Source organism: Lithobates pipiens, unplaced genomic scaffold (genome assembly GCF_037356315.1).
Source record: "Lithobates pipiens isolate NorthernLeopardFrog02 unplaced genomic scaffold, aLitPip1_a1.2 Scaffold_18, whole genome shotgun sequence".
Lineage (NCBI taxonomy): Eukaryota > Metazoa > Chordata > Amphibia > Anura > Ranidae > Lithobates > Lithobates pipiens.
The window spans coordinates 640,933,453-640,945,891 of NW_027507758.1; the positions used below are offsets into that span (position 1 = coordinate 640,933,453).

The following is a 12,439-nucleotide window of genomic DNA, read 5'->3' on the forward strand; positions in this document are numbered from 1 at the left end:
AGAGGTAATGACTCCATTTTTATTTTTATCCTGCTATCAATGGCCAACACGGTACAACACTTCATCCATGTCTTTGGTGATCTCTGATCTCCTTATCAACTGTTTCTTCCATGATGAAGATCAGCCATGGAGTATATCTGAGGTGTATAACAAGGTGTGCTTCTTCCCCACATGAGACCTGTGATGTCCAGCAACATTCATATAGAAGACATTTCCCGCACTCAAGGCACTAATACACCTCGAGGGTTGTGTGGGATCCCTGATGTACAGGAAGACAGAACTTCAGTGAGGAACATTTCCCTCACTCAGAACAGGAATACGGCTTCTCCCCGTGTGAGATCTCTGATGTCTGTAAAGACTGGAGTTCTGTGAAAAACATTTCCCGCACTCAGGACAGGAATACGGCTTCTCCCCTGTGTGAGATCTCTGATGTTTGCAAAGACTGGACTTCATTGAAAAACATTTCCCGCACTCAGGACAGGAATACGGCTTCTGTCCCGTGTGAGATCTCTGATGTGTGGAAAGATTGGACTTTTCTGAAAAACATTTCCCACACTCAGGACAGGAATACGGCTTCTCCCCGGTGTGAGATCTCTGATGTGTGGAAAGATCAGACTTCATTGAAAAACATTTCCCACACTCAGGACAGGAATACGGCTTCTGCCCCGTGTGAGATCTCTTATGTTTGGAAAGATTGGACTTATCTGAAAAACATTTCCCACACTCAGGACAGGAATACGGCTTCTCTCCTGTGTGAGATCTCTGATGGCTGTAAAGATGAGACTTCTGTGAAAAACATTTCCCGCACACAGGACAGGAATACGGCTTCTGCCCCGTGTGAGATCTCTTATGTGTGGAAAGATTGCACTTCAGTGAAAAACATTTACTGCACTCAGGACAGGAATACGGCTTCTCCCCCGTGTGAGATCTCTGATGTTTGGAACGACTGGACTTCAGTGAAAAACATTTCCTGCACTCAGGACAGGAATATGGCTTCTCTCCTGTGTGAGATCTTTTATGTCTATTAAGATGGGATTTAAAACGGAAACACTTCCCGCACTCAGTACAGGAAAACCTCTTCTCTGTTGGAAGGACGGCTCCTTCCCTCACAGTCTGAGGTTCCTCAGGATAAGAGGAATACGATGGTCCATCTACACTGTGTGGTGCCGGATGGACATTTGAGGTAGTCGGGTTTTCTCCTGGACTATACTGTGTGATGTCCTCATCTTCTACTTTACAGTCTGGAGACAAAGTGAGACAATCCTCTGAGGTTTTCCTCATCTCCCGTCCATCTACTAAAATAGAAATACAAAGATTATTACTAGACATGAGCTGATTGGTTCCTGCTGTGCTCCAATCACATCATCGGATATAAAATGTCCAGCTGGTAGGAAATGGGTGTAACAAAAGAGAATACATATTATGTGTATATATAGCAGTGGGGGGAGGGGAGAGAGCAGAAGTCAGGACTATGTAATGTACAACATATTGTATAAGATACAACAGATAGGACTATATAGTATCAGAATGATGTAATGTACAACACAGAGTATATAGTGCAGGTGTCAGGAGTATGTAATGTAGAATATAAAGTATACAGTGTAAGGGTCAGGACTCATAATATTGGTATTCAGTAATCAGTGGAAGATGAAATGATTACATGAGACAAGTTGCAGAGGTCCCACACCGCTGCCTCCCATCTCCTGAGACTGCACTCAGTGACTTGGGTCTAAGTCCTTGTACACACGGTTGGACATTCAGACAACAAAATCTGTCGGATTTTGTCCGAAACTTGTGTTGCATACACACGGTCGGACAAAGTTGTCAGAAAATCCAATCATTCAGAACGTGATGACGTTATTTAGTTATGACGGGACTACGTTCAGGTTAGTAGCCAATAGCTTTGATGTAGGAATTTGATCTGAGTGTGTGTGGCACTTTGTCCGATCAGAATTCTCTACACATGATCGGACAAAGTCCGATCGGATCATGTTGTCGGAAAGTTTTATAGCCCAGCTCTCAAACATGGTCAGTCAGATATTCCGACGGAAACAGTCTGATGAGGCCCACACACTGTCGGATTATCCGACAACACGGTCCAATCGGACATTTTCCATCGAAATGTCCGACCATGTGTACAAGGGCTAAGACTATACAGACATATCCTTCCACCCGGCACAGCCAGCAGACAACAGAGCAAGTAATCCTGGGGGGATTGTTACATATTAGGCGAGGTGGAAAAACGTCCATAAAGTCCAACCTATGTGTGTGTGATTATATGTCAGTATTACATTGTATATCCTGTATGTTGTGGTCATTCAGATGCTTATCTAATAGTTTCTTGAAACTATCGATTCCCCCCGCTGAGATCACCGTCTGTGGAAGGGAATTCCACATCCTTGCCACTCTTACAGTAAAGAACCCTCTACATAGTTTAAGGTTAAACCTCTTTTCTTCTAATTTTAATGAGTGGCCACACGTCTTGGGGTCACCAGTCCGGTATTTATATATTGTGGGGTCACCAGTCCGGTATTTGTATAATGAAATCATATCCCCTCTCAAGCGTCTCTTCTCCAGAGAGAATAAGTTCAGTGCTCACAACCTTTCCTCATAATTAATATCCTCCAGACCCTTTATTAGCTTTGTTGCCCTTCTTTTTAGTCGCTCCATTTCCAGTACATCCTTCCTGAGGACTGGTGCCCAGAACTGGACAGTATACTCTAGGTGCGGCCAGACCAGAGTCTTGTAGAGCGGGAGAATTATTGTTTTATCTCTGGAGTTGATCTCTTTTTAATGCCAATATTCTGTTTGCTTTGTTAGCAGCAGCTTGGCATTGCATGCCATTGCTGAGCCTATCATCTACTAGGACCCCCAGGTCCTTTTCCATCCTAGATCCCCCCAGAGGTTCTCCCCCCAGTCTATAGATTGCATTCAGATTTTTACCACCCAAATGCATTATTTTACATTTTTCTACATTGAACCTTATTTGCCATGTAGTTGCCCACCCCATTAATTGTTCTGTCAGAGATCATGCTATACCTGGGCATGAGTTAGAAGACCGATGGCACATGCCCAAGGTACCTAGGTAGAGCAACATTTATGGTTAAAATCAACCTTTTGCTGCCAGCTGAACCCCAGAATTTCCATAAATGCAGTCTAGATCTATAAATTGTGTCTGCAGCACAGAGAAGAAAGATTATTACCCAGCCCCCGCCCTACTCTGGACCAATCAGTGGACAGTATGGGGGGAGGAATGTATTTAGTGTTAATGACCCACCTGTGCTGATCTCTGTAGAAGTGTCCTCCTCTATAAATGTCCCCATTATTCCATCCTCCTCCATAGACTGCTGATCATCCCTCACATACCTCTCTTCTTCTTCTGATTTAACCTCAAATTCTATATCGATTGGATCTCCACTCTAAACCAAGAAAATGAGAGAGAATATCATCTGTAAGATAGAAGATTTATTATTGTGACATCACATAAAAAATCCACACATTATCTCTAGGAGTCCATGTTCTAGATGCTCCATCCCACCAACCTTATAACAGTGGGGGATGGTGTGATCTTCCTGTGTAGAATCCCGGGAATACAGAGGACGGGAACATCTCTCTGGTGGGTTCCCATTACTGGATCCATCTGTAGGAAACACACACACTGACTGAATACATTGTTTCTATGTGTCTATCAGATGATGGGGGATCTAGGTGGAGCCTCCGTACTGCTCTCTCCTTTACAATAAAGTCTCATCTTACCCGGTGATGTGAGGGGCGGCTGATTGTCCATCATGACGTCCTTGTAGAGATCCTTGTGTCCTTCTAAATACTCCCACTCCTCCATGGAGAAATAGACAGTGACATCCTGACACCTTATAGGAACCTGACACACACAATGATACAGTCACCATCCAGACACATCCCTTGTCTGTTACTGGATAATGTCCCAGAATTCCCAGAATCCTCCTCACCTCTCCTGTCAGCAGCTCCATCATCTTCTTGGTGACTTCTAGAATCTTCTCCATGTTGTGTCTCTCGGGTTTTAGGGAGTCACATGGAGGCACTGTGATGATCATATGATCACCTGACTTCACAAGAGGAAATCTCTGTATTGAAGAACCAATAGAAATATCATGTTAAAATCCCAGAATCCTCCTCACCTCTCCGGTCAGGTCTGTGTTTTATTAATAGAGATAAGAGTGATGTCATGTGACCTCTCAGAATCCTCCTCACCTCTCCGGTCAGGTCTGTGTTTTATTAATAGAGATAAGAGTGATGTCATGTGACCTCCCAGAATCCTCCTCACCTCTCCGGTCAGGTCTGTGTTTTATTAATAGAGATAAGAGTGATGTCATGTGACCTCCCAGAATCCTCCTCACCTCTCCGGTCAGGTCTGTGTTTTATTAATAGAGATAAGAGTGATGTCATGTGACCTCCCAGAATCCTCCTCACCTCTCCTGTCAGCAGGTGGATGATCTCCAGGGTGAGGTTTAGTATCTTCTCAGTCATGTGACTCCGGTCCTCCTCCATCCTCATTGGTTCCGTCATTTGATCTATACAGGTCTCCTTGAAGACGGATAACTTTAGGAAATAAAAATAAGAATTATTTGGATGGTATTAGTCGAACAATAATAGGATGTGGATTAGGGTTTGAAGGATATAGTTCTTTTAGGGCTGATACCGATACCAATTTTTCAGCTGCATTTGAAGCCAATAGTTGATAACCGGTGTCAATACTCTGCAGATTTAACGTTTTTATTTTTACACTGTTCTTTTATTTTTTTATCACTTTTATTGCTGTCACAAAGGATGTATGACAGGTCCTCTTTATGGAGAGATTTGGGGTGTATAATGAATGTAAACATCCCATGTGACAGTAATAGGTGGTGAAAAGTCCTCTTTATGGAGAGATGTGGGGTGTATAATGAATGTAAACATCCCATGTGACAGTAATAGGAGGTGACGGGTCCTCTTTATGGAGAGATCCGGGGTCTATAATGAATGTGAACATCCTATCTATATATGCATATGTGTGTACATATCCATACACACGACGTACACACACAACATGGACCAACGAGGACAGATCTGGTCATAGGAGAATATTCATTTCAATGCCCTTATTAAGACCCCCGGGTGATAGACTATCCAAAGTATAAATCCAGTAATTTTCCCTCTCACATAGCCATTTATAGGGTTCTGCTTTGGGAAAATGGTTGGATGCAGCCTCTATGACCAAAGCCCAAAAGATGACTTCTTGTGAAACTCTTTAAAGTGCCTCAGGACTCTATATTTAGCCACACCCGTCTCAACAAAGTTACAGTGTTCCCCAAACCTTTTTCGGAGAGTATGGATGTGCCGCCTACATAGAGTAGGCCACATGGACATCTCAAGCGGTATACAATGTACTCAGATGAGCATGTAAAGAAATTCAGTATGGTGTACTGCTTTCCTTTACATGTGAAATCTTGTTGTCTATGTGTCACGTGTTTACACGGAAGACATAGGGTTTTTGCACTGATATGTTCCCTTGATGTTAAAGAATGTCAGGGAAGCTAGCGATCAGTCGTGATGGTTTTATTTTACTCAGAGCTATTTGGGTTGTATGGAACTGTGTGACAAACAGCACTGGTTGCGTACAGTGCTCTGTTGTAGCCTGTCACCTTTTACATCTATATGAAGATAGTGTTGAAAAGATTCTCTCAACAATATCACTGGTGTAGCCTTTTTCTTAAAATTTAGTCTTGAGTATCTGGCCATGGGTATTGTAGTCCTGTGTACGAGTACAGTTATGCTTAAGACAGCAGAACTGGCTCTTCGGAATGTTGTTCACCCAACGTGGATGGTGACGATAGTGCAAATAGGAGTTGCCGGAGGTGGGTTTTGTGGAATTCTGAGCACAAATACTGTTGTCATGATGGAACAACTTTAGATCCAAAAACACAAGCTTATTGTCATCAGATACTGCGGAGAATGACAAGCCTATAGTGTTGGTTTTGGAATGTTGTAGAAATCCAGAGATTAGAGTATCTGGCCCATCCTAGATAATGACAACGTCATCGATATAGCGTCCATAGAATACTAAATGGGAGGCGTAGGGGTTGTTCTGCCAAATATGTCGATGTAGATAAGTATTTTGTCTATTAGTTTAAGCTTATTCAATTTTTAAAGTATATTTTTAAATAATAATTTTCTAAACCTATTAATTTCACCTTTTTAGTTTATTGGTAATTTTAGTCATAATCATGTGAAATTGTTGAAGCGTGTCAAACTAGTATGTTCAGCTGGTGGAATTGTAATTTGCCTCAATGTTTACATGTTCCCATAGTTACCAGTTTAGCCAGTCACTTAGTACTTAGTCTATGTGTATATATAAAAAACCCTCTTCAAAGATGGCCCCCAGCAGAGCCTGAGGAAGGAGGACACATGCTCCGAATGCAGGCACCTCCCCGCTGACCCTGTACCCAGAAGTGATGACACCCTGCCGTGTTCCTAACATCGCCGATCCCTGTCCCAGCTTTCCAGGAGCGCTGGGCTCCACCAATGTGACCGGATAAAAGACAGACACATGGACATTCCAGCCAGCGACACCAGGCAGTTCCCGAGACGGTGCAGGTGACACCGATATCTATGAGGTTTTATATCACTGGTTTGTGAGTGTTTATGATTTTCATGAAATGTCTTAACTGCTACACTTAGAAGGCGCTGCTTTGTTCCTGTTTTGACAGTAATAGGCAGTGACAGGTCCTCTTTATGGAGAGTAGTGATGGACGAACTTCCGATGGGACGTTTCGCGAATGCGGCCGATAGTTCGCGAACCGGAACGTTCGCGGCGGGCCCCATTGACTTCAATGGGAGGCGAACTTCGCAAACCTATAGGTCAAATTTGCAGCCACAAAATAATTATTAGCTGTGCAAACATAGTCCCACCACATGGCCAATGACATAACACATGTATGAGGTGAATCTGGGATCGACAACTACAAGCATTCTTTTTTTATATGGGAAATTGTGACAATTCAAGACTGTGGAGCGCATGAAGGCAATGGAGGAGAGGGAAGGTCAGGGACCAGGGTAGGCAAAGAAGAGGGTGCAGAAGATGATCGCCAGCAGCGTGACATACAGCAATGACACCTGCACCGTGATAGAGTCATCTGACAGCAGCACCATGATAGAGAGCACTGACATCAGCAGCGTGACATAAAGCACTCACCCCAGCACCGTGATATACAGCACTGACAGCAGCACCGTGATAGAGAGCACTGACATCAGCAGCGTGACATAAAGCACTCACACCAGCACCGTGGTATACAGCACTGACAGCAGCACCGTGATAGAGAGCACTGACATCAGCAGCGTGACATAAAGCACTCACACCAGCACCGTGATATACAGCACTGACACCTGCACCGTAAGCAGCCCCAGGAGGAAGTCAGCATAGCACAGGGATGGTGGGAGCCCCTCATAAGGAGCATAGCACAGGGATGGTTGGAGCCCCTCATAATGAGCATAACACAGGGATGGTGGGAGCCCCTCATAATGAGCATAGCACAGGGATGGTGTGAGCCCCTCATAATAAGCAGCCCCAGGAGGATGTCAGCATAGCACAGGGATGGTGTGAGCCCCTCATAATAAATAGCCCCAGTAGAAATATGACCCACCCCTGTATACCACCCCTGCGGAAGGGCCTGCCTCTGCCTGTCATTTTTTAAATGACCCTGTGACAAAACTCTCAGTCCCTATACCGATGAAGGACTGCTGCAGTATAGGGCAGGGGTCAGCAGTAGTGCACCTCAACCCTATGTATTGTGGACCTATACCAGTCCTTATAGAATAGCAGACTGTACCTCACTCAACCCTATGTACTGTAGCACCCTAGACAGACCAAGTTACCAGTCCTGATAAAGAGCTTTGTGGACCGAGTAGGTTGTGTGGGAGTGATTAGAAGACTGTACGTCAGTCCCTATACAGATGAAGGACTGCTGCAGTATAGGGCAGCGGTCAGCAGTAGTGCACCTCAACCCTATGTATTGTGGACCTATACCAGTCCTTATAGAATAGCAGACTGTACCTCACTCAACCCTATGTACTGTAGCACCATAGACAGACCAAGTTACCAGTCCTGATAAAGAGCTTTGTGGAACAAGTGGGTTGTGAATGATTAGCAGACTGCAGCAGAAGGGCAGCAGTCAAGTATAATATTCTTTCTATATTTGGAAGAAAGAATATTATACGTGTACAAGCCTATTACCATACCACTGATACCAGTCCTGAAAAGAACCTTTGTGGAACTAATAGTAACAGCTACTGTTTAAACTGACCCTCACTGTCTGACACACTGCTTCCTGCCTGTCCCTATATAAACTGGCAAAACAGAGGCTGCTGGAACAATAGCTGATTACTGGAATAGCACTTTTGTGGACCTGATAGTAACAGCTAATGATGATGACTAATCTGGCTGTCCCTACAGCAACACACACCGTCCTGTCCCTTTCTCTAAACTGACAAAAGACACTCAGGCTGCTGCAACAATCACTAGCACTGCACTGCCTATCCTGAACTACACCTAACACCTATACCAGTCCTGAAAAGAACATTTGTGTACCAAATAGCTAGCGATTTGGGTCACTGTAATCTCTCCCTGCTCCACACAGCAACCTCTCCCTATAGTGACAGAAAAAAGAATGTAAAATGGCCGCCGGATCGGGTGTATTTATAAGTTAGGGGGAATGTCCAAGTGTCCATGTGCTGTAATGTCTCAATTGGCTGTCCTGTACCCCATGATGGATGTGTCATCAGGTCAAAGTTCTTTTACACAGTAAAAACACGGAAGTCCGCCGGGCGAACGGCACCAATAGTCCGCCGATCGGGCAGGCCGCGAACAGCCGAAATTTGCCGTGAAACGACCGCCGGGCGAACTGTTTGGCCATCACTAATGGAGAGATCGGGGCTCTATAAAACCCCAAATCCCTCCTCTGCACTTGAAAGTATTCAAAACGCCAAGATCTGCGTTTTGAATACTTTCTATTTTTTAAAACTGGCGCCTTTATGATGCCAGTAATCGGGAAGTGATATCATGACATCACTTTTGGGTTACTAGATCTGAGACCCGAGCAGTGCCGATTCCAGCTTTGTTCAGGCCTCCGGCCAGCCGGTGGGATAGGAGGCCCGGCCGGAGCGTCATGAGTTGGGTCTTCTCCCGCTGCTTGTAATAACAGCCAAGCGCTGCTTAGTGGCAATGGTTGTTATTACAAGAAAGCTGACCATCCACGCTAAAGAACGGTACTGGGTTTCCTGTAGCTTCATGCATCACTCCGGTACAATCCCTTGAAGAAATATCGCTAATATCGGTAAGTATGTTAGCGATACCGATTCTTCAAAAAAATTGAATATCGGCCGAATTGATAATCGATCGACCCCTAATGTGGATGTGAGAGGGGTAATAGGAGGGTTGCTGTACATTTAAGAAATAAACTATTGTCCCCCCATAGGAACACATTTAGTCTGGACTGTGTAGAATTTGTTACATCTTGGAGGACCGGGGACCCTCTTGGCCTGACGGATCAGATATTCCTCTTTATTCTGTTGAGTTTGTTTTCTTTCTGAACTGGTTTGCAGCCACAACAGAACTCCTCTAAGAACAAGTGCTCACCAACGAGTGAAGAAACGTCCTTCTTCATCTTACTTGATATTCCAGAAAAAAATATCACATGACCACTGAGATAATAAGATATTTAAGGTTGTCAGTTCTGAAAAATAAGTGGGGTGGGAGGGACATCACAGACCCCCTTATGTCCCTCAGAGCCCCCTAAGCCCATCCAGCCTGACTACCCCCTCAAGGGACCCACTCTCCTGCTGGACTACCCCCTCAAGGGTCCCGGAGTCCTTCAGCTACCTTACCCCTTCAGAGGCCCCTAAAGTCTTTCAGCTTTACTAAACCCTCACAGGCCCTCAGCTCCTCTATATCCCCCAGTATGTTCCTCCCTCTGACACCAATGATGGATCATATTCTTCATGGCAGGCTGGGGAATGTTTTCTTCCTCCTGACCAGCAATGTATGGGGCTCTATGCTCCATACTCCTGCACTCCATCATTGTTGGCTACATACTGTAATGATTGCTCATTTGCTGCCTGTGTAGTGTAATAATTGCCCTTTTTAGGCCATGTATGGTCAGGATGGTCATTGTCTTGTTTATTTATTGTCAGTGCTGTTTGTTTAGAGGAACATATTACTAGAATTTATCTCCAAAAGAATGTTCCAGCCCTGTACGTTAGTAAATGTTCTGCCCCTGAAGGGGTTCATCTAGGTTTCCACACTATATGTGTTTATCATCATCTGCTGGAGATAAAAGACATCACAGTGACTATGGAGGAAGAGGACGGACATGACGGGGGGGTTACTGGGTGTAAATAGAAAATAAGATATTATTACCTCCTCTGCTGCATCTTCCAGCAATGTCTCCTCTCTAGTTCCTTCCAATTCACCTCTCACCTGGAACTTCCTGTCTGTACCTGACATCACTTCCTGTCTATACCTGACATCACTTCCTGTCTTCCATAGAGACTTCCTATCTGGGTAGAAGTGAGATCACCACCTTGTGGATCTCAGAGGACCTGCAGCCTGAGAAACATCACATAGTGTGAACACGGCCTTGTGCTGTGTGTGTTTGTACCTTACACCGATCAGCCATAACATTCATTTTTTTTATCCATAATTTTTTTATTTTATCAAAAGAGAACATAATAATTAAGATTGTTGCAAATAACATTCTGACCACTGACAGGTGAAATGAATAACATTGATTATCTCATTATAATGGCATCTGGAAGCGGGTGGGATATATTACACACCTCCCAACTTTCTGAGATGAGAATGAGGGACACCTATTAGCAAATGTATGTAGGTGTAGGACACACTGCACCGCCACACCCCCTTAAACGCAAGTTATAAAAAAAAATATTAGTTAAACCCACAAGTGCTTTTTTAGCACTATAATTCCTTTATATTGGCTGTTGAAATTTACAAATACAGCAATTTAGAAATTGAATGAAAGGTTTAGCACTGGGAGATAAATAGTGCATTTTATATACAACTGTATAGATAAGACCAGAATGAGGGACAAGTGAGGAGGAAAGAGGGACTTTGCTCTAAATCAGGGATTGTTGGGTGCTATGATATTATTTAGCATGTGGACAGGTTGTCCCTGAAGTTGATGTGTTGAAAGCAAATAAATTGGGCATTACAGTTTGTTGTGTATGGGGCTCTGTGGGATGTGGATGGCCGGGTGTGTGTGTGTCACTTACATAGGGAAGAGATGGCAGCAGGATGCCATATGGGAAGAAAACAAGGTGGCAGGGGCAGTGTGATGCGTTGACTGGTGGAGTCCATGTCTTGATGGCAGCAAATGGGGGACCAACTCAATATTAGAGGGATGATCATAATGTTCTGGTGGGTGATTATAATGTTCTGGTGGGTGGTCATAATGTTCTGGTGGGTGGTCATAATGTACTGGTGGGTGATTATAATGTTCTGGTGGGTGGTTATAATAGTTACATAGTCCAATAGTCCAACCTATGTGTGTGATTATATGTGAGTATTACATTGTATATCCCTGTATGCTGTGGTGGGTGGTTATAATATTCTGGTGGGCGGGTATCATGTTCTGGTGGGTGGGTATCATGTTCTGGTGGATGGTACATGAACACACAACTTAGTAAATAAAAAATGAAATAAAGGAAAAAATATATTTTATTCTCAGCAGGAGAAATAGATGCTAATATGCTGCAGGAGATCTGCTGGAAAAAAGGGGGTGGGTGGCAATAGGCTGCAGGAGATCTGCTTCCCTTCAACCCCCTCTTTTTTTCTTATCAGATCTCCTGCAGCCTATTAGCACCCATTTACTTTTATGTTTTACTTCTGTAGATCTCCTACATCCTCTATATGTTTCTCCTTTCTATGCCTCAGTAGATCTCATGCAGCCTATTAGCACCCATTTCCCCTTCTGTCTCAGTAGACCTCCTGCAGCCTATTAGCACCCATTTCCCTTTCTATGTCTCAGAAGATCTCCTGCATCCTATTAGTACCCATTTCCCATTTCTATGTCTCAGCAGATCTCCTGCAGCCTATTAGCACCCATTTCCCCATTAGAGAATAAAATGGTGGTAGCTCCAATTTTTTATGTCACACAATATTAGTGAAATGGTTTAGGAAGCACAAAATGTCAGTAAAAAACTCAGTAAAGAGAATTTTGTGGCCACAGACACAATCTGAAGTTGTGTACAATTCAATGAAACTCCCATCTGAGAACAATGAAGGAGATTACTATTCCAGTCCTCCAAGCAGTGTTCTGTCTAGGAAGGTCGGGAGTCAATATTTCCCCAGCTGAGAACAATAAAAGAGATTACTATTCAAATCCTTAACAACTAGTTTTCCCACTCGCTA

At 43.9% G+C, this 12,439-nt stretch overlaps 2 protein-coding genes across 2 annotated transcripts in view; both read right to left on the reverse strand.

The window, feature by feature from the left end:
• LOC143986903 (uncharacterized) overlaps positions 1 to 12,439 on the reverse strand; it is a 1,023,878-nt gene continuing 1,011,439 nt past the window's right edge. The window contains exon 29 of the mRNA XM_077485310.1: positions 1 to 1,359. Coding sequence (XP_077341436.1) covers positions 283 to 1,359 — 1,077 coding nt within the window. The 3' untranslated portion in view covers positions 1 to 282. The remainder of the gene's footprint in view (positions 1,360 to 12,439) is intronic.
• On the reverse strand, positions 1,331 to 10,531 carry LOC143989830 (uncharacterized). Its single transcript, XM_077490106.1, has 6 exons — positions 10,430 to 10,531; positions 4,450 to 4,578; positions 3,969 to 4,103; positions 3,757 to 3,880; positions 3,543 to 3,640; positions 1,331 to 3,419 (listed from the first exon to the last, which is right to left on the reverse strand). Exons 1-6 carry the CDS (start codon positions 10,514 to 10,516, stop codon positions 3,216 to 3,218), a joined length of 777 nt encoding a protein of 258 aa, XP_077346232.1. The 5' UTR covers positions 10,517 to 10,531; the 3' UTR covers positions 1,331 to 3,215.